The sequence below is a fragment of the Aptenodytes patagonicus genome, chromosome 17 (assembly GCF_965638725.1).
Source record: "Aptenodytes patagonicus chromosome 17, bAptPat1.pri.cur, whole genome shotgun sequence".
NCBI lineage: Eukaryota > Metazoa > Chordata > Aves > Sphenisciformes > Spheniscidae > Aptenodytes > Aptenodytes patagonicus.
In genome coordinates, this window is record NC_134965.1 from 8,213,531 (window position 1) to 8,236,187 (window position 22,657).

At 44.7% G+C, this 22,657-nt stretch overlaps 1 protein-coding gene across 1 annotated transcript in view; it reads left to right on the forward strand.

Moving 5' to 3' along the window:
* Positions 1 to 20,521, forward strand: part of TAOK1 (TAO kinase 1) — a 71,302-nt gene extending 50,781 nt beyond the window's left edge. Inside the window, exons 11-20 of the mRNA XM_076354799.1 lie at positions 315 to 482; positions 1,343 to 1,546; positions 2,769 to 2,903; positions 3,481 to 3,717; positions 4,487 to 4,615; positions 6,249 to 6,452; positions 6,965 to 7,204; positions 10,963 to 11,175; positions 12,264 to 12,446; positions 16,371 to 20,521. Of these exons, the coding sequence (XP_076210914.1) occupies positions 315 to 482; positions 1,343 to 1,546; positions 2,769 to 2,903; positions 3,481 to 3,717; positions 4,487 to 4,615; positions 6,249 to 6,452; positions 6,965 to 7,204; positions 10,963 to 11,175; positions 12,264 to 12,446; positions 16,371 to 16,832 (2,175 nt within the window). The 3' untranslated portion in view covers positions 16,833 to 20,521. The remainder of the gene's footprint in view (positions 1 to 314; positions 483 to 1,342; positions 1,547 to 2,768; positions 2,904 to 3,480; positions 3,718 to 4,486; positions 4,616 to 6,248; positions 6,453 to 6,964; positions 7,205 to 10,962; positions 11,176 to 12,263; positions 12,447 to 16,370) is intronic.
* The last annotated feature ends 2,136 nt before the right edge of the window (positions 20,522 to 22,657 follow it).

A 22,657-nucleotide genomic window follows, 5' to 3' on the forward strand; every position in this document is an offset into this window, starting at 1 on the left:
ACGTCTCTACCCCAACATCCAAAGAAGTCTAGGTTTAAACTGAGCCTGTTTTCATGGTACGTGACATACCATTTCTGGTTTGTTTTTTTTTTTTACATCTTTACTTTTTCATGGACGTCTTCCATCAGAAAGCAATCATTCTGAAATCTATCTGGATCACGAAGTCTAAAAATAGTGCCAATGTAAGCTGTGAAGGTGTTCTCCTCCTGTGCAGGGAAGAGGGCTAACAAACCCAACTAGAGCTCGTAATTGTATCCTCAAAGCATGTGTGCTGGAGATGTAAGAGGTCACTCACCTATTTGTGTGTTCTACAGCACATGTTTGTTCTTCGGGAGCGGCCCGAAACAGTGTTAATAGACTTGATTCAGAGAACAAAGGATGCAGTGAGAGAACTGGACAACCTGCAGTATCGTAAAATGAAGAAGCTCCTCTTCCAGGAGGCGCACAATGGCCCTGCAGTCGAAACACAGGAGGAGGAGGAGGTGAGAGAAACTTTGGATTTCATCACTGAACCAGAGAACGATGCTGTCATTTAAATAACCACAACTCAGATATTGCTAAAACGAATGGAGGCTGTTTACACACCTGGCTGTAAACTCTGTCTTCTCTGTTCCTGGAATAAAGCTACCTCAAGGCACAAACAAGGACAAACAGGGTAGATGCCTAGTGCTGGCAAGAAGCTATGCCGTATGTTCATGCTTGAACAGTTAGCTTCCAGTTCTGTAAATCCTAGCTTTCTTTGCCTGTTTATAAGGCATCACGAGCACTCTTTCAGCAACTGCAGTTAACCTTTATTTTGACCATGTATACAAGGCCCTTGACAGTCTTCTAGTTTTGTCTGGAGAATGTTGTTCTGAGCCTAAGACATAGAAATTTGTACTTGATTTTAAAAAAAAAAAAGAAGTCATCAAGGAAATGAATTTGTCTTTTTTGGGTTGCATGCTGCAATCACCATGCAGAAATGGAGACTCTCTGAACTGCAGCGTTCTCATGTACAGAAAGGAACTGTGCGAGGTGCAGGGTCCCAGCTGAGCACGTAGATGATGCTGGTGTCAGAACAGTTTCTGGTGACACACTGTTGCTGATCCATGATAGAATTCAGCTTGTTAACAGGCTTGCTGTTGAAAAGAATCTGACATCAGCCAGTTAATCTTGACAAGGTTGATTCTTTCCCCAGCATCCCACGAGAGAAATGTTTCATGGCAATGCCTGGAGGGTGGGAACTGCCATGACGTGGCAGGTAGATGCCTTTAGAAAGGAATGGAATGAACATTTAATTTGGCAATGTCCATAGATACAACTGCGATGGATTTGGATTTTCTTAATAATTCCTTTCTCCTAGGAACAAGATCACGGTGTCGGCAGGACAGGAACAGTGAATAGTGTCGGAAGTAATCAGTCCATTCCTAGTATGTCTATCAGTGCCAGTAGCCAAAGCAGTAGTGTTAACAGTCTTCCAGATGCCTCGGATGATAAGAGCGAGCTGGATATGATGGAGGGGGACCACACCGTGATGTCAAATAGCTCTGTCATTCATTTAAAACCGGTAAGCATTGGATTTTTGCCTGGATAACTTTGAAGGTGTAAAGTGGGAGAGGATTTGGTTAGTACGATGACAAAAAGTCGAGTGCTTCCTATCCTAAATCATTATCTGCAGGTTCTAGTATTGTGTCCCAATATATAAACGTGCGCTGGAAACTTTGGAAGGTTGCTATGAAGATAATTTATTTCTGTTGATTCACTAAGAATTATTTTACTAACTGAATTGTTTCAAAACCAGTTTGTTCCAAGTCCTCATGGTAAAGCAACAGGTTGTGAATAGGTTTATTTAGTGCCCTTAATTTGCAGAGCACTGCTTCATGGGACAAAAGGATGTGAGAGTTTCCCCTTTCTACCTCCTAGTTAGTGAATTCTTAAATACAAGACCCACAGCAGTGGTTGAAATCTGTTCCTGAAGCACCCAGCTTCCCAGCACTTGACTCGAATATTTGGTTAATGAACAAAGATGCACAGAAAACGAAATGCAGCACTCGGGCCACGGCAAGCTGTGAAACCCCTTCCCGTGCTTTACCTCTGCACGATGAAGGATAAAACTGGGGAGCATCCCTCTGAACCATGCTGCTCTTGCTATGGAGGGCTTATCACACCTTTTCTCAAAGCAGTAACGTTTCCCTAGCTAATGATAGGTGTGGTTAGAATGTTTTGTTCTTTGCCCAGATATGCAACAAAGACGCAGGTATTTCCTCCGGGAGTTAGTTAGTATATCAAATCTAACTACTAATCGCTCGCTGATGAATGACAAACTCAAAATAAGAATGTGGAATACACCACGGCAAATTTAAAAATTTGCTTTGAGGTATTTCTGTAGTGGGTGTAATGAAAATCTTCCCGTCTTTCAGGGTTACAAAGATGTTGTTTTTGTCTTTCAGACTTGATATAATGTACTTTATAGCTTTTATGTTTCATTGAAGTAAACTGTTTAACTCAGTTTTCAGTTTTCCATTTATTTTTCTCATTTTCAGCTTTAATTAGTAATTTTCCTCCTAGTAATAAAAATGTGCAATGTAATTTCCAAAAGCAAGGATCCTAGATCAGAGCTCTTGTTGCAGTATATTCCCTCATCCAACTTATTGGCAGGAGGATCTTTCAGGGCTGCTGAATGTAAAATGGTTTTTCTTCCTTTTAAATGTCTCTTGAACCAGACCAAAATAAAAATCTTTAGTAACACAGATTCTCTTTATTCTCTCACGTTAATATTTGCTGATAAGGAGGAAGAAAACTACAGAGAGGAATCGGATCCTCGAACAAGGGCATCAGAACCCCAGTCTCCTCCCCAAGTATCTCGCCACAAGTCTCATTATCGCAACCGAGAGCACTTTGCTACTATACGCACAGCGTCGCTGGTACGTTAAGGTTTTTATTTTGATGAAGTTGTATAGGAAGGGATGCCTTTGAACATAGCGCTGTGAAACTACTTAGAGCTGTTAGGATTTCGTCAGAATGTAAGCTATCCTCATTGACTGAAGTATTATCACTGAAATAGTTTAATGTAAGTTAATAAAAGCTTAAATGTGACACCTGAGCAAATGTAATTTGTGTATATTAGATATTTTCAAAATCAATATGCCTAGCAGGATGCAGGAAATAATTTATAGTAATAAGCTGGCTTTTATTTTCACATGCATATTATGTATATTTGTGTGTGTGTATACACACACTCATATTGCAGTGGGCTAAAAAGACATTATGGAGTACCAACTTTATAACAATTGTACAGTTTTTCTGCTGGAGCACATGTGAGCTTATCTTCTACAGCAGAATTCAGTTGTTAATCTGCTCTGCTGCCATTAGCATGTGTGCTTTTCTTTGTAACAAAATCATATTTCTTTACTGAGTAGTTTTCTTCTGTGGTTTGAAGACTGCCGAAAAGCAGATTAAGAAGCATTAACTTACTTTGGCCCGATGTGGTTGTCTTCCTAGGTGACAAGGCAAATGCAGGAACATGAACAAGACTCTGAACTCCGAGAGCAGATGTCTGGCTATAAACGTATGAGACGGCAACACCAGAAGCAACTGATGGCATTAGAGAATAAACTGAAGGCAGAGATGGACGAGCATCGCCTCAGGTTGGACAAAGATCTTGAAACACAGCGTAACAATTTTGCTGCAGAAATGGAAAAGCTAATTAAAAAGCACCAAGCAGCCATGGAAAAAGAGGTAGGAGATTACGGTTTAGCAGACCAGTCTATATTTGTTAATTACATTGAATTGTCCGCTTCCCCATACTGATGGAGAGATGACATTGTAGTCTCTTACATGTCTGTTTTCAGGAGCCAAGCAAATTGCTAATTAGAAAAAGGCTAATACATCACCTCCTTACACTAAGGGGTTTATGTAACTAGAGGAAAGGTATGTCCTTCATCGCAGTGCATTATACTAAATGTTAGTATACTGACCCCAGAAAAAAATACTGTAAGGGTTTTCCTTTCTTTTGCCATGTATATGCTGTCAATAACTGACTGCCATCAAGTGTTACGGAGGCAGATTAGCCTGCAGAGAAATGTGCCAGCTACGCTTAAATGTTCACCGTCTAGTTGCTTATGGATGTGGGGATTTTTATGCTTTTAAATAATTGATAATGAAGTGGTGCCGCCTACAGCGATTATTATTGATTCTTTGTTCATCTTGGATCTCTCGGTGGAGGGCTAAGGATATAGTTTATCATAAGGTGTTGACTTTGTTAGACAAGACTATCTAAGCAATAGGGCTGAGGAAATGAGGCACTGAAAAAGGACTCTTGCTGGGTGCGTTGATGTGGGGGTGGAATGAGAAGAGGGTGAGGGCAAGCTCCTGAGGCTCGCGCTTACTCAGAGGCATGGTGAGTATCGTGGTGACTGTACCATGAGTTCTTGGTCTTGGGGCTGAAATGAAATGTGAGCTGTAATCCTTCAGGACTCAAACTGATTTGCTGCTGGATTTGCTGTAGGCTAAAGTGATGGCCAATGAAGAAAAGAAGTTTCAACAGCATATTCAGGCCCAACAGAAAAAAGAATTGAACAGTTTCCTGGAGTCCCAGAAGAGAGAATATAAACTCCGTAAAGAGCAGCTGAAAGAGGTAACTCATCTGTAATGAGAAATGTGAATATAGTACAGTGTGCGATACAGTGCGAGAGCGGTGAACATTCAGAAATAGAAGTGCCACTGTGCGCAAGAGAACTTTTGCTGGATTGCAGCAAGTTCTGCATTTCATGAGCAGTCCTGTGCATACTGTATTTGTTTCATATCTTTGACCTTAGAGTAAGAGGGTTTATTTATATGTTGGCACCTATATGTTTATCTTGTGAAAGTACAAACTTCTCCATTGTTTAATATTACTTTTTAGCCAGAAACATGCAAATTTGGCAATCCTAAGGAATGAAAAAAGGTCATTTAAGAAAGGTCATGAGCATTTTTCTCATACCTTGTTGCTGCCGATATTGACCATGCACTGCAGCAGTTAGTGAAGTTTCTTATCACTTAAATGATATTTCTGTAGCAGCAGCAAGAAAACAGAGCAGTAAAGATGACCTGCAGATTTTTTTTTTATGAAAATATCTGTAAAACACTATTTAATTTTAATGGAGAAAGCTGTGTAATAGTTTAATAATCACTGTATTGTAGTGAAAATCATGACCTTTGTGAAAGGCAGAGAAACTGTAGAATCAAACTTCCTGATTCTTTTTGTGGAGTGGCTGAAACCGTAAGCACTATAAATAATTTTTTTGAAAGAACCATTTAGTGTTCAACCATCAACTTGTGTGACGCAACTTTGGAGCTTGCTCCAAAGGGGAATATTCCCAAACATAGACATTTCCCAGGAGAAAAAAAGGCTAAAGAGCAGCAGAGCCAAGAAAGATCTGAGAAAAACTATAGTAGCGTGGGCTCTTTATAATAACATAGAATCTTTTTCTAAGTGGGCAGTAGATCACAGAGCACCAAGAAACACTGATGAAATACAGAGGGGTTCTGTCTCATACTTAAGTTGAAATGTATCACGGCAAGTCTAGTTACTGTATGGGCACCTCTAGTATGCAATTCAAGCAAGCAGAGTCTTTTGCCAAAGATGCTACAAGCTATATATTGAATTTAATACAAATGTGGAAACTGTGGCCTTATGTTTCACCTGTGAACTTCTTTATATTGTTTTTGAAAGTTATGGAGTCTCAGTGAGCAGCCCTGCCTTGATGAGTTACTTAGAAAACGTGTGTGTGTTCTGATCAAGCAAGACACAAATTTTCTGATGTGCTTCATGTGGCTGGAGTTTTGTATGAACAACGTTTGTAAATGAGATAGGATGACAACGCTTTCCTTCTCCTCTCAGTCCTTTGGGAGCCTGTAAAAACATTTGTCAAGCAGAATGGCAGGACCTCCAACTATCTTTGTTTTCAGTGGCAAACCATCATTTTTATGTTTTGAGCTAATATATATGTCTGGAAACTGTGGACGTGAACCAGCATTTTGACGAGTTAAAATGGCCAATGCAAAAAAAAAGTTGTGGTTAAATTTGCTCCACTGTGAATTGTCTCCTGGTGTTCCCTTAGATATGCACTATGTTGCTTTTTTGCAGAGGCTGGGATGGTACCGGCCATGAGAAGGCAAGGTGGAACGGCTTTGTCTGAAACGTAGTTTATTAGGCAGGTCCATCCAGTTGTTCAGGGCCAAGGAGCTTAATGTGACTATTCCACAATTACTTATCTTGCTGTTATCAGGAGCTGAATGAAAACCAGAGCACTCCAAAGAAGGAGAAGCAGGAGTGGCTCTCAAAGCAGAAGGAGAACATCCAGCATTTCCAGGCAGAGGAAGAAGCCAACTTACTGCGGCGTCAAAGGCAGTACTTGGAGCTGGAGTGTCGCCGCTTTAAGAGACGGATGCTCCTTGGCCGCCATAATCTGGAGCAGGACCTGGTTCGGGAGGTAAGAGAATAAGCAGAGATGAGACCTGGAACGACCTGTATGAAGTGTATCTCACAAGGCCACCTGCCATCCAGTTCCAACGTCACTGAAGTGTTAATTACCACAGCTGAAGTTTTTTGGTAAAATAATGGTTCGATATGTTTTGCAACGCCATCTGGTAATCCCTATGGCATTTAGGGGATCATGCGGTATCAAATGTTCAGATTAGTGCCCTATTGTGGGAGAATTGTTAGATCCAAAAAGTCAACAGACACAACAGTTACAGTCCTTTCTAGAAAATGCTTACTGTGAATCCTGTTGAGCATCTAGAACAGGAAGAAGAAAAGTGAAATGAGGAAGGAAAAATTACCGGTGGCAGTGCTGTCTGCTTCTGATAAGATGTAGAAACTCTGTGCTCTGTCCTCAAATGCCTTGGAAAGAGGGAAATGCCCTTGTGAACAAAGTGAAATGTCACGTTGTGAATGGAAATCCAAGTACAAAGAATCTAATAAGTCCCTCTGTCCTCCTGTTAGGAGTTAAACAAAAGGCAGACACAGAAGGACCTGGAGCACGCCATGCTGCTGCGTCAGCACGAGTCCATGCAGGAGCTGGAGTTCCGCCATCTCAGTACCATCCAGAAGATGCGCTGTGAGCTGATCCGACTCCAGCACCAGACCGAGCTCACCAACCAGCTGGAATACAACAAGCGCCGGGAGCGGGAGCTGAGGCGTAAGCACGTCATGGAGGTCCGGCAGCAGCCCAAGAGCCTGAAGGTACTAAGTGATGTAGGAGCGCTGGGCGTGAGCTGCTGGTGGTGGTGGAAAAGTGGTACATTGCAGCTCAGTTCTCATTTGCAGTGGATGCAGGTCCAAGGTATTTTGAAGCTCGTTAATTCGCAGAGGTGTCTCATTTTGTAATGAATACCTTTTTAAAAAAGTACTGTATTTGTCAAGTTGTGTAACTGCCATGGTACTTGTAGGGCTGCAGTTGCACCCTATGTATGAACCATAGCAGTGGTGATCAGGGTTGCAGTGTATTGTAGGCAGGCCATAGCAGCACTATTCCCTCATTTTGTTAGAAAAGCTATTGTTCTCAGCAATGTGCCTTCCTTTTTGTGGTAATTTAAAATGCGTTTAATCTTTGCAGTGCCCTTTTTTTTCCCCCCTCTTCCCCCTACACTGTTTTCTGATCCTCTTCTCCCCCCATATACAAAAAGAAAATCTATTTTTCTGTAATGAAGCAATGTCATTTAAAAACAACGACAAAAAAAGCAAAAGCGTTGTGTTGCTGTGTGCATCAAAATGAACTGCACTATTGGTCTTGGCTAGTGCACCTTGGTTTGTTGGGTTGGGTTTTTTTTTTTTTTATATTAAGCCTGTATGCTAGCAAGTATGGGGGGAAGAGAGAGAGATACCAGCCAACTGCAGTGTCCTCAGGAAGCTTCTAGCACTGACCTTTGCTGTGTTGTGCTCTCGTGGGTTTCTTGCACTGCCCTTGTAACTGTGGTGGCTGACCAGAACTATAGGGCCTCTGTAATTGAGGCTTTTAGTGTGAGAGCCTTCACTTCATCCAAAGAAGTCCAGTGGTTTATTCTGAAGTGTCTGAGAAGGGAGTGTAAGGCCTTTCACAAAGCTGCCTGGTACATTTCCTTTGAGGAGGCAGACTTCTTCTCTCCACCCAGTGTTCAGCTGTGCCAGTAACAAAATGAGTGTATGGCATACTGAGCATGGGGTTTCTTTGTTGTTCTAGGTCTTTCCTCTTCATGATATTTCCCATCTGACTTAGTTTTCACCACCTGCAAGTTATATTCTTACAAAGAAAATAACCAACTTGAAAATAGAACTTCAGCAAGAAAAAAAAAACCACCTTATTTGTCAATATTGGAATAATATTAAATAGTGAAAACCTAGCTTGTGAGAACAAGGGACCATCTGATCGCTGTTGAGAATCTCCAAGGATATAGTGTATAAATAGCTGATGACTTCACGGGGAAGCTGCGCTGCACTCTGAGCTGAATAAAACTGAAGCAGCTGTATTAGGTTGATCCTTCTGAGATTAGCATGAATGAGTTCTGCCTCTCCAATGTGATGTGGTGCAAACCCGAGTGGGCAGCATGTCCGTTCTCGTTGCCTTGCTGGCAGTCGGGACAGCAGGATTGGCGGTCTCTCTGGGCTGCAGAGGCTTGGCTGCCCTCTCACCTCTGCAGATTCTTCAACCCCTTCCCTTTTCCAGTGAGGACAGGGCTGGAGCGTTTTGCAGGGAGCATGGAAGGCTTGCACTTCGCAAGTGGCTGTTCTGTGATTAGTGAAGGATTTCAGGCTTGAGCTGTCGATCCAGCACCTTTGCGTACACACAGTGCTAATAATGCAGCCTGCCGGACAACCGTTCGGTTTGTAGTACAATCCTCTATTTATTGAGACTGTTCCGTAGTATTAACTCTTCTCTTGCATCTGGCTAATGCAGGCAAGTATTCTTCTTTGACTAGATAATTTGACTATTTGTTCAGTTTCTCTCCTCAGCAACGTTTTCCCGAGAGGGCACGTTTCAGGCTTTCCCTTTGTTATTTAGTGAGGTCCTTTGTCCTGAAAGCAGACTTTTAACGGTCAGCGTCTGTTGCCGCTATTACAGCAGCAGAAGGACCGATAACTAGAATTCACCCTTCAGTGAAAACTGCTGTTATTATTTCAAGTGTGTTAATTGTGATGCAAATACCCTCTTGCTGGTATTTCACAATACCAGGTCAAAATGATCTTGTCAGAAGTCTGACTGGAAATCTTACCCCTCCCTTCTGTTTCCTGTTGTTAAAGCCTTTGGATTGGAAGCCTGTAAACAGAGTCTGGTGTCCAAGCGAGACTTCACAGAAAGTGAGGACAAAATAGATTGCTAGTGTTTTGCTGTGACCAGGTCCCTGATGGGAATGTGTAACTTGCTGACACTTCCCTTAGGGGCAGGGAGAAACAACCTTAAAGGTTTCCTGGAGCAAAATAACTTCCTATGAATTTAGAAAGGATAAAAGCGATGTACTCCTCTCCATGATATATATTTTGGTTTGAATGAAACCCATCTTTGTCCTGTTTTCTGCATCAGATTAGCAAAGTGGAATTGTTGGTTTATGCAGCAAAGCATGCTGATGTCTAAATTGGGCTCGATATATTGTCTGATCCCACTGCATCTTTCTAGGTAGCTACAAGTGCTGCGCTTATCACCTACCCTGCTGAGCCTTGAGTTAGTGCCAGGAGCAGGCAGTGGAGGAGCTGACGGGAGACATGCACATATATGTGTGTGTGTGTGTGTGTGTGTATATATATATATATATATATCTGCCTTGCTGGTTCAGATCCCAGAGCTCTTCCAACTTATTCAAGGCACAGGAATCTGTTCCTATGCTCTGTTCCTGCCCCCAGTGCTTCAGGATTTGACCATGGTGGCTGAGAGTGGGAATGGCCCAGGGTGTATACTGACTGCTCTGATGTGGGGGTTTAGGGGTTTGTTTGTTTTTTCTTACCATGGCGAACTTGCCTATCTGTCAGTTAACCACCATCGCTCATCACTTCTGGGTTTTGCTTACTTTAGAAGTATCCCTGCCAGCCCTCCAGTGGAAAGACACGGGGAACTCCAGAACACCCTCCTTTTTAGGGTCTTAAAATACTTAGCAGATGTTAACCCTTACAAGCTGCTCTGGAGGGGCAGGTAAGGCAGGTGAAAGAAAAAAAATAGTTAATTTCCTCACGGTCATACAGCAAAATCAGATCCAGATACCTTTTCCAGGATTGATGTCTCCCAGCCCTGTGTGCAATCAAAGTGACGTCTCTAAACAATACAGAGATGCTAGCAAAGTGCAAAGGGAAAACTCAGTCTCCAGTAAGCCTCCGTTGGGACTGGGGAATCGTTTTGTTTGCTAGACTAGCACAATGCTAATGTTGCTTGTGGCATACATCTTCAAGCGTCTAATCTTTCCTAGCCATTTTTTGAGTATCTTTATGAAAACCAGGCTCGTAATATCAAAGGTTAGAATACATCTTACCTTCATCAAACCCGCAATGGAAAAAGCGTTGCTCTTTTTCCCTGTCCCTTCCCATGCACCAGATTTGCTTCTTTCATAACATCAAGTGCTGTTCGTATATATGTGCCATACAAGCACAGTCGTGTGTAAGTATGGCTTTTGCTGCTAATAAATATTAGTCCTGTCCCTCAAGAACTTTTCTTGAAAAGCAACACCCAGGACTGGATCCAGTCCAGTGACAAATGTGAGGCTCTTTGTGCAGAGACAGCTGTATTTAGGCTGGAGCTTTGTTATAAAAGTGTCTGTATTGTAATTGTTTTGCACAGTAGCAGTGTCAAAGCAGCTGCAGCAATAGTCATTGCCTCTTGTGTATTTTGCTTCCCTCCTTGCACTGTAGATGTTAATATACATTTGTGGATTCTCGAACTCATATCCTTAATGTAATCCTAAATATCCATTTGAATGGATATTTCTCCCATTTGAAACGTGCTGTTTTTTTCTTTGTTTGTGTCCCCTCCATCTTTCCAGTCAAAAGAACTACAGATAAAGAAGCAGTTTCAGGATACATGCAAGATCCAAACCAGACAGTACAAAGCACTGAGAAACCATCTGCTGGAGACCACGCCAAAGAGTGAACATAAAGCTGTCCTCAAACGGCTCAAGGAGGAGCAGACCCGGAAGCTGGCTATCCTGGCTGAGCAGTATGATCACAGCATTAATGAAATGCTCTCTACACAAGCTGTGAGTCGCCTCCGAGGGACCCAGGGTTCCTCAGCCAAATAGGGATGTTTGCATTTTAACCAATCTGTATCCTGACAGCAGGCTATCTGCTTCCTTGCTACATGCGCCATACCCAGCACAGTCATTCCTCTGTATTTAAAAAGCAGCATTCAAACGCAGAAGAAAGAGGTATTACCCCCTTCAGGCAGGTTGAAGTTGAAGCTGCTGTTGCAGAGATGCAAAGTGATGCATCTGTGTGGCCAGAGGACTGCTTTTGCATGAAGTTTGACAACATAAATGTCCCTGTTAGAGCATTGTTAAATAATGTGCAGCTTGCTGTCTTAAGTCATCTAGGCTTTGATTTGTCAATACCAACCAAAGCATGTCCCACTGGTGGAAGATGCTCATTGAGTCATGGAGGAGTCCAGAGTTTTGACTGTAAATCTGAAATAATGTTAAAAGTGTTGTGAAAGTTCTGTGATTCCTTCTTTAAGAGATTCCTTCTTTAAGGAATGACCACATGAGCAATGCTTTGAGTCCTTGCTACAACTGAATGTGCAGTTTTCTTTGCACTTCTTGCATATTGCGTCCTGCTCACATCACTCTGTACAAATTTGACGCTGTGAGGCAGGGTAGCTGATTAAATTTATGTATGAGAAGGTTAGAAATTCAGTATCATATTGCTTTTAGGTTTATGTCATTATATTCTTTTGCCCAAAGTCCTGCATTGGCAGGGATATGGACTTAAGTCTCCTGCGTACAGGTAATTGGTTAATCCAGTTGAACAGAGCAAGAGATCTTCTCTGCCTCTAGCAAGAGGAGAGCTGTGGATGTTAGCACCTCCGGCAGTCTGGTCTCTGCAGTATGGATCATGGTTCCTGAAGCGCCAGCGCTCATCAGCATCACTTGCATCAGCGCTGTGGGCTCGCTGTCACCAGCCTTTGTCACTATAGGTCCTCTGTTCAGTGAAACGAAGTACAATAGAGACCAATTGTATTGCTAAGAAAACAAAGTCCCATCCCATTCTCTTCCCCTCCTCGCAGTCCTCCCCCGGAGTGTCATGAGTGGTTACCCCATAGTGAAACATCTCTATTGTCTGTCTTTCCCAGCTGCGTTTGGATGAAGCACAGGAAGCAGAGTGCCAGGTTTTGAAGATGCAGCTGCAGCAAGAATTGGAGCTGCTGAATGCATATCAGAGTAAAATCAAGATGCAGGCAGAAGCCCAGCATGATCGGGAGCTGCGTGATCTTGAACAGAGGGTATCCCTCCGTCGGGCCCTCCTTGAGCAGAAGGTAAAATAGTCAGGCGAGCATCATTAGCGTGCTCCATATTTCAGATCTTAAATTGCACTGTACTTATCAATTGTGCAAGAGAGAAATTGCTTTTACCTTGCTGTATATAGTAACACAGATCATTTGGGTATTTGCCTCTCTGGGATGATAGCTCGGTGACACATAGGCTAAACTTTCTGCCAGCTCAGCCGTCCTATGTGAGCAGCTTCTGGCTGGCATAGAGCTGCTTGAACCATGCCAGAGGGAGCCGTGCCTCTCTGGGCAGAAGGGAAAGTGAACTGTTCTTTCTGTCTCTGAGCTGCAGATTAGCTTCCCGGCTCATTAGAGGACAGACAATAACAACCTGAAGCTGGGTGGGGGTGGAATTTGCATAGTATCAGTAGTAGGTATCTTTGGGGAAGTGGGGGGGGAATGTAAAATGTATTTGAGACCCTGTATTTTATGGTAATATTATTTTACTGCAGATCTGCTCCATTTGTCAGTCCGTGGAGACTAGGCTGCAGTTTCCCTATGAAATTATGCTTGTTATGGAAACGCTGCTGTCTGCAGCGTTTCCCTAAACAAACTGAAGTAGCCAGACCCACAGGCATGGGTGACCTGCTGCTCCCTAGATTTCAGCTCGTAATTGGCTATGTGTAGTAAGGTGGTCCTTGTTGGAAGTATGCTTTCCTATGCGGCCAGACACGCGGTGTGTATAGAAATGTGAGCGGCCTACACAAACCAGGGGAAGGGTAGTGCACCAGTCAGTGAAAGGAAATACACAATCAGCCTTCCTCCTGCAAATTTTTTCCCCTTTGATTTGCCCTGTGGGTGCCAGCCATCGCCATTCATGCAACATTTCCCAACTTTGCTGATCAGTGGTTATTAAATTAGGGCAATTACTCTGTGGCCTCGAGGTTCTTCACACTTATCTTCTCCCAGAGGCTCACAGATTGATGCTGGGCTGATAGAGGGCCCTTGTCAGAATAAAACTGCTCCACCTCATGGTCAGCCGAGGAAGCATCTCCGAGAAGACAGTCCTATTGTGTTTTGGTCTCCTGCAAGTGGACTTGAATCTCTGGAAGTAACTGAATTTGTGAAAACAGAGTTCCCGTGTGGTGCTCGCATGTGTAAACAGCTGTCTTCAGACCCCATCGCTAGTTATTTTGCTCCCATCCAGAAGAGGACAGCTCCTGTCACAGCCCTGCATTTGTGTATATATTTATGCTGGGTGTGCATTGCCCTCTGGCGGCATGATCTGACGAGAGCTCTGGGAAGAAGTATGCCACAACGAGCCTGCTGCTGGCCATTGCTGCTCGTCTGTGGGAGCAGCATATATTGCATTGCACGTAGTATTATGTTAAAAGTTGAAGTGAGGCCAGTGTCTTACGGAAAGACACATCAACCAATAATAATGTTGCATAAGTCTTTCAGTGTGGACCAGGATTGAAGTCTCTGTGCATAGAAAGCCCCTGCGAAGCATTTGGCATCAGTAATGGTGATAGGAAGCTTTGCAATGCTACATCATAGAAAAAAAAAAAAGATAAAATTAAGACCTAGCATAACTTTCCTGCGTATGTTAGTGTCGTCGTTTAACCTCAGCCGGCAAGTGAGCACCACACAGCCGCTCACTGTTAGTGTGCCCTGTGTGTCCCTGTGTGACTATTAGAATAGCCAAAGATTGGATGGTCCTTCAGTTTCCATAGGTGGGAGCCTTTATTTAGCAATACATGCAGTGCTAGTGCATTGCAACTCACAAAGTCATGGACCAGCAATGAGACTGTTTCTTGCTGGGGTTACAGTCACTCAGTGGCAGCTCGAGGGAAAACATGTGGGTGCAAAGGTAGATGCATCCTCCCTTTGCAAGGGTATTCTTTGGGGGGAGGGGGCGTGTTCTGTTTTTGTAAGAATTAAGAGTTGCGAGTATTCTGGTGTGGGTCGCTCAGCGATGTCATCTGATGTTTGCTTGCATGTGCTAACTGAAACTGGCAGCCAGAGAAAGGGCAGGTATGTGAGCAAGATGAATGTCTGAATTTACATTCACAAATATATACATAGCCTGTGGCAAAGTCAGTCCCTGATGTTCAATAATAAACCAGATTCCAGAAGTTAGGGTGTGCACAGGACTCTGCTTCCTTCTCAGCACAGTGCTCTTTATTTTTGATGGTACCCATCACCATAGTAACTCACCAGAGCATACATGTCTGACTTAGGCTAAGGAGGGAGTAGCCAGCCCCGTCAATGCGCAGCCTTTAAGTGCCAGTGACTGAGGTGCTGTACAAGCTATACCCTGATGTATGTTGTTTGTGTTGCACCAGTAATGAGCATGTCCCAAGAGTGTCTTTAAAAGACTTCAGATTTACTCATTTCCTTCCCACGTGCCTCAGACACCTCATCTTCAGAGTCCTGCAACCTGAGGTCGTTTCTAAGTGATGTCATTTTAATGTGGTGTGTTAGGCGTGCCTTTCTTTGAAGTTCAGTTGCGCTAAGTCCTGTGCGTTACGCTGTCGCAAAGCCTGAAAACTGAGCAGCTGGGCATGCTGAAGACTCTGTAGTTTTGAAAAAGGAAGAGGAGGATTCTGCTTAGCTAGCAAGACTGGAAAAAACAAGTGGAGCATTTTAAAGAGCTGACGTTAGAGAAGGCACCTTCTTCCTCTTCTGCCTTGTCCAAGGCGGCTGACCACCACGTGGCTTTCAGCAGGAGTGAGCAAGGCTGCTCTATGGAGAGAGTCAGTGTCACTCACCTAGTGCTAAGAAACAGGCAAGTGGATAAGGCAGTTTCTGAAAGCCCCAAATGGCTCAGAGCAGATTGTTTCCTAAATTCCAGATGAAATCACTTTGCATATTCCCTGACTAAGGGAAGAGAGCGCTTACAAGTACAAGCTCTGCCCAGTACCTTCAGCACAGCCCAAGATAACACCTCTTGGCCACGTTGCTGCTGACAACAGGGGAGATGCCAGTGAGCTATGCTAAAAGTCTTGGCTGCTGCTTTTTACCCATTTGGTCTTTTTCACTGAGGCCAAAAGTAGCTTTTTCAGTGCTGGCAAGAAGATAATGGAGTGGTTCTTTGGTTCTCCACCTGACTGCAAAGATTTCAATAAGAAAGGCTTTCATCCCTGTCTCATGGGCGTCAGGAGGCCGTAGCCCCATGTTTTCTGTACTTGGAGAGCTGATCCCAGTGCCCCTACTAAAGTACCATTGGAAACCGATTTGGAACAGTGTTACAGGGAAGAAATTGGAGTTGCCAGCTTGCATATCATCTAGCTAATAATCTGCCACACAATTCCAACATCACTGCCTGCTTTCTCAGCCACACACCTTGGAGAAAGTATCAGGGTAATGAAACATGAGAAACCAATTTAGGAAAGGGGTGGGTCGGAGGTGATAACATGAGCTAAGAAAATCTGGCCAGTGAACATTGGAGAGGAAGCTGGATGTGGGCTCGTACATTGAATCCTGGAGAAAATAGCAGTCGTCATCATCAGATTCAGCAACAAACAGTGAAGGTCACATTAAGCTGTGTTGGCAGGTATTTGACTGTACAGGCACTGTGCTTGGCTGATTCTGAAGGTGCTTTCCCAGTAGGCTTTTCTGGAAGCTGTAGATTTTCCTGCATCTTAAAAGATTAACCTATGTCAAGCTGTGAGTATCACCACAAACTTGGGCTTTGCATCCCTAAAACTTCTGTAATCACCAGGGAACAGGGACCAAGACCCTCCAACTGGTGTTCACCATGCTTTGGCGTGTGCAGGTCTATGGGACTTACCCTTTTGCATTCAGAACAGATTGTGTGTCAGTGGACATCTGATCTAGATCCAGTCTCATGTAGAAACATGGGGAGAAGGTTCATCATTAGCTTGCTGTTACAAGTCCTTCAGAGAGTTGAGGCCATGCCTGTAAAGGAGTCCTGCTGCTACAGACTGTCTCTTCTTTTTTCCTTCCTAGATTGAGGAGGAGATGCTGGCGTTGCAGAACGAGCGTACTGAACGGATACGAAGCCTGCTGGAGCGTCAAGCTCGCGAGATCGAAGCTTTTGACTCAGAAAGCATGAGGCTAGGTTTTAGTAATATGGTTCTTTCTAATCTCTCCCCCGAGGCGTTCAGCCACAGCTACCCGGGAGCTTCTGGCTGGTCCCACAATCCTACTGGGGGTGCAGGACCTCACTGGGGTCATCCCATGGGTGGCCCACCACAAGCTTGGGGCCATCCAATGCAAGGTGGACCCCAGCCATGGGGTCACCCCTCGGGGCCCATGCAGGGGGTACCTCGAAGTAGTGCTATAGGGGTCCGCAACAGCCCCCAGGCTCTGAGGCGGACAGCTTCTGGGGGACGGACGGAACAGGGCATGAGCAGGAGCACAAGTGTTACTTCACAAATATCCAATGGTTCACACATGTCTTATACATAACTTAAACAATAACTGAGGGTGGCAATTCCACTGGAGCTGTCTGCCAACAGAAACTGCCTACAGACACCAGCCCAGCAGCCTCCTCAGTGCGGTGCTGACGTGTGGAAGCTGGGTGCACATGGAATATTGTATTCATTTTGTAAAGCATTACGTTTTGTGTTTACTAACTGGGATGTCATAGTATTTGGCTGCAGGGTTTGGGGGGGGGTGGTTTTTTTGGGTTTTTTTGTTGTTGTTTTTTACTTTTTGGAGGGGTCTTGGGAGGGCGTCTGAGAAATATATGCAATTAGTCAGAAGAGTTGGATGGTGGTTGTCACACTGACAGGACAGAAGGGCCTCAGACTGCCCTCGTCACACCATCCATAGGAAGTCTGAGGGAGAATGGAGACCTCCTCCCATGTCCGTAAATTTCGAACTGCCACCCTGCAAAAACCAGGCGAGCTGCCTTTAAACCAACATCCAGGGGAGGAACAGCTGGATCTTCTGTTCCAATTTTAGTTGTCATTAAATTGGATACATTTCTAGGGTATTGCCTCTGCCAAGAGGCATTTTCAAAGACTTGTAGGTGAGGAAGAAGGCTGAGAAGAGAGGCCAAGAGACACCAGGGCTCAGCAGGGCCCTTCTACCCAAGTGCCCGCTCCGTGTCATGTAAGAAGTGACGTTCTCTCAGAAGGCACTGGTCAGCTTCCCGAGAAGTGTGTAGGTAAACCTGTCTGGAGGGAACAGGCTAGAAATGTTCAAAATTGTATTCCTGCTTTGGCACTCCCTGACTGTGCTGCTGGTAGCTCAGACGAGGTTGGGCAGAGGAGCGGAAGTAATGCACTTGTACAGCTAATACTGTGACATCTCATTTTAGCTAAGCATCAGAATAATTACTGGAGCCCAGCGTAGTCCTTTTTGCTCCATTCAGAAATGTTTAGACTTTCAGCCAATCAGTCTCAAATGCCAGAGGTATTTTGAAGGATGCCATAGTCACAAAATGCCATTGATCGGGTTTTTCATTATTACACTACATCCACCAATTTATTACCTTTTTGGCTTGTTGCAATTTCCTGTTTACATGTAGAGTGTAGCCAACTGTTTAAATGTTTAGTTGCCACAGTGTACCAGGAGGAGCTGAGCCAATGACTCTTTCCCAGCTGATGACTAACCTACATCACCACTGTAGATCTTGATGCATGTGAGGCTCCTTTTTATTATTTTCGTTGCTGCAATACTTCAACTTTTACAGTCCCTTGAGATGCTGTGATACTTTGGCAGCATATCACACCATGCGAGAAGGCACTACTTCCAGAGGCTCGTTGGAGCTGCTGTACTACTGAAAGGAAGCAAAGGAGGTTGTGAAATCCATACGGTGATAAAGGGGTCAGGGAGTCTAATCAACCCAATGACTTTGTGGCATCGTGTCATCCCTTAGTGCTGGAGATGCCCCCGTGCTCTTGTGCCAGTGCCAGGGCGGTCTGGGTCAGCCAGCACTGTGGGGCTAGGGAAAGAGCAGGTAGATGAAGTTTGGCTTGAGGCAAAGATTTCCGTCTTGGGGACTGACCAGCCAGGGTTCTTTGTAAATGTTTATCCTTGCACACTAATCATCTTGAAGAAAACACTAGCTGCTAACTCTAGGATTTGCCTTTAATATGTTTATAGGGCTCAAAAGCAAGGTTTTCCGAATGTGTTTGTCCATGTGACATATTTATATAGTAAATATTCTAGTGTCTCGCTGCTGTTCAGTACTCTCAACAGGGCGACGTTCTTTCGTTAGCTAAATTAACATCCACTCCCAATCCTTAACTCTCTGCCAGTGTCCGGTGAATCCAACTGGGATTTCTAGCATCTTGACGTAGCACATCACTCTAATCAAAGATGGAAACTTTACCAAAATATGTTTGAGCAGCCCTTAGTAAGGAGCTTTGTAGTACTAACAGTTGGCGGAAGCCTGGGATGAGGCGGTGGTCCTGTGGAGGTGACTCTGGTTGCCCCCCGGGGCAGGCTGTGACTGTGAATTGTCCTGTCCTTTCCTCTGCTATGTTTTTATGTGGAATTGGATGTTTTGGGGTCATTCTTTTGCATTGCAGTGTTGCTGAAATGCAGCGAAACTGAATTAGGAAAGGTACCTGTATTTTCCTGGGTTTAGAAAGACAGACAAAAATGAAATGAAAGGCCAAAATTGCATGGGATTTACCATGTGAGAGTGGAGGGTGTGCCCAGAGCATGGTGCTAACACAGCGTTTTGAAGTTCAGCTCCTCTGTCACAAACAGCAGCAGTGACGGCGGGGACAGGCTATACCTGCAAGTTCAGTGGGTTCATTCTTTTGCTTCTGTTATGGTTTGAATTTGGTCAAAGTCTCTGGTTTAAATTGAGCTACTTCGACAGAATTCTCTCAACCCATCTCTTTGTGTAATGTCAAGCATGACTGAATGCTGAATCCAAATGATGGCTATCCCATATTGGCTTTTTTTTGTATTCAAAAAGAATTGTGTAGTAACCATTTTTACATGTATATCATGTGCAGACCTGGACTATTCCAACAAGTTAATATTTTAATTAAAATAGTTTGCAAAAACTGATTCAGATCAACTGGTCTAAATGTGTGTGTCCCTGTGTGTACGTGGGGGAAGGAAAGCTGTCCCAAACAAGCCTGATCTCGAGAGAAAGCACCCCATTATGCAGCTGTAGCCAGAGGGACTCAAGGTCAGGCTGTGCCTTGGAGGTATATGAGGAGGCCCTTGGTGCTGAGAATTTTAATGTGTCTCTCGGGTATATTTCTGAGATACATAAACAGCTATAAAATACGCTGGAGAGACGCAAACACTCTCTGAATCAGTTTGCAAACTCTATTTTTAAAAGTAAGACCAATTACTCCATATTGTACTCGTTGCAGTCATGCCCTAACTTTGGTTTTAAAAATACTGTAATCTGTAAATTGTGGAAACTACTCCAGTACCTCAGCAAAGATGTTCTTTTACATCTTTTATGTTCGTATTTAACACTGGGGAAACTCTTCTGTGTGGACTACTTTGCAAATTTTATTGCGGTATTTTCAAATCACCAGCTTGACCCCTGAAATCTCTTATTCTGTGGTTATTTTTCTCTCCCCTTTGCAAAGACCTACAGTTTTGATGTAGTTTAGCCCAGAGATGAAAAAAACAGAGGAGCCGACATTTTCACCTCTTTCTGATTTGAATTTCTTTTGATTTTAATTAAAAATCAGTGAAAGGGACCATGTTTTTCTTGTTCTCCATGGTCCCTGGGAGTCAGCAGCCACCTCTCCCTTCCATGTTGAACGTTACGTGCTTTGTTCCTCAGATGCAGCACTGAAATGGAGGCCAGCTCTGTTTCACCTGCGTTCGCTCCGAGCCTGTGAGCTTCAAAGGGGTTGAAGAAATAAATGTGGTACGATACCAAGCTTTCCACAGAAAATTCCCTGCAGCCATTCCTTGCCTGGCTTGGGGCCGGGCTGGCATCGCTCTGTATCCCACCCAGCCCTCCCACTCCAGAAGAACGTGCATTGCACGCTAGCTGTAACCTGCATGGGGTGCACCCTGGTCGATCCTGGGATGATGCCGTTTATTAACACCACCCCCCCACCCCCCCGGGGAAAAGGGCCCCTTGCACTTCAGGCTGCCCTGCCCCCTTGACCCTGCTTACGTGCCATTTCTTGAGAGGCAATAAATTGTATTGTACCACTGTCTACCATTACTCTGTTGAATACGCACATCTCTCTGGATATATATATGGTATCTCATTTGTATATATTTATATACTCTGTATGTACGTGTGTGTGGGTATACGTGCACACACATCATGCTGTGCATTTCTGTCAGGGCACTTCAGTTCTGCTGTTCTTTAGCACTCCTGTTCATGAGCAAAAGCAAACCCTGCAGCAGGGCTCTCTAGGGCGAGGGCATGTACATCTGCACAAGCTGTGCTAGGGCTGACTGCAGTCAAAAGCCCTCGCTTAAATACTGCCCTGCTAATTGTAGCTTTCTTTTTCTGGGGAGCGGGAGGGTAGGCTAGCTGCTATGGGTGTGCTGTAAAGGAGAAAAGAGAGCTCCCAGAGGGTACCGGGAAGTCAGAAGACAGCAGAGAAGAAAACAAGATGGTATAGCGATAGGAAAGCAGTTGAGGCAATGTACCGATCTGCTGGGGAGGCGGTGAGTGGGCTGGTGAAGTGCTCAGCAGGCTGAGCTCAGAGTCCCCAGCTGCGTCTCGCCACGAAAGATCACAAGCCCGGCACGGTCTTGGCACGCTGCACCGGCACTAACTTTTGGCAGTCCTGAGTTCAAGCCACCGCTAACTCTGAACACTGTCTACCTTTGTGTGCGTCTAATAACTAGAGCAGGTTATGTGGAGGATCAAAAGAGAAGCTAAACTGGAAGATCTAAAAGATATATGTGTGTGTGTATGTGTGTACAGCGCATACATACATACATATATATATACACACACACAGATGCTCGGTCCATTCTTTATTCTGCTTGGGCGTGTGTGTTTTGTTACTCGAGTCCAGTAAGCAGAGGACAGACTTGTTCTTCTCCTGGGTGCTTGCTCTGCGTTTCTAGTAAATCTTGCCCTGGTCTTTCTCATAGCAGAGGAGCGAGTGCCATGCTGGACACCACGAGCTCCTCAAGCTGTGAAGACCCTTCTAACCTTCCCCTTTGTCCTCTACAGACCCCATCTTAGTGAGACATCTGGCAGTTTGGGGGATAAATGGTTCTCGCATGTGTCAAGTCACAAATGTTCATCCAGCTGCGATATTTACCCCCTGGGGAAGCCCAGCCAGCTCAGCAGCACGCCAACCACGGGCTCTCTTCTTCGTGCTATCAGAGAATTTGGAGGTAATTTTCCCCCCTGTCCCTTTTGGAAGGTCTCTTGCGAGCTTTTTAGGTGAGGCTTGGGTTTGGTTGGGACATCCTTACCCTTTCACAACGAGTAGTGTCATCTTGAGCTGCGCTCCTGCGTGTGGGACTTTCCCACCCCGGCGCTGGCCGGCAGGGAGCCCAGAGCCACGTGCCAAGGATGGAGGAGTGGTGGATGCCCAGACAGGGACGCCGGTCGGTGTCCCTCTGCTGTGTTTGTTTCAGTTTGCACTTTTACAAGTCGAGTGAGTCGGAGGAGCCTGTTGAGAAATACATGTGAGGTGCTTCGGGGCGTTGTGGGTAGCTGTTTACAGCCGAAAAAAAAAAGCTGATAGATCTAGTGGTCATAGTAAACATCACCCCACCAGGGAATGATGGCAGCAGATAACCCTGGTTCCTGTTGCACAACGAGATTCAGCCAGCTGGGGCTGCGATGCTGCCTGCTGCATCCCTGCCCTGCCCCTCAGCCCGAGCTTTGCTGGGGAGGGAAAGGCCTTTGTCAGCTAGAGAGGGACTTAGTAAATCGGATTTGCTGGCGAACAAGCACCTTAACCATCGAGCTGTGGGTCTCAATACTTGCACTTCACCTTAAGGCTCCTCTGGGGGGGGGGGGAGGAAGGCGGTTTGGTACGCGACCTTTGGCTTTGCGCCCGTCTGGCGGCCTCAAAACATCCTAAAGCCATGTCCTGGGAAAAAAAAAACCACCAACATCGGTTCCCTCTCTCCTTGCTTTCTCTGAGTGCACACACTGAGTCCAGGAACCAGTAACCAGGAGGGGCGAGCGTTGCCCCCACGGATGTGAACAAACCCGTGGGGGATCTCGCCCCTCCGGTCCCCTGCCCCGCTCCCCACCCCTGAGTACGGGTACCTCAGAACATGCACAGTTTGAATTTTCACTGACAATTAGTTTAATTATTGTGAGTGAAAAGAATTGTAATTATCTGTAAATATGTAGTTAACAAATTGAC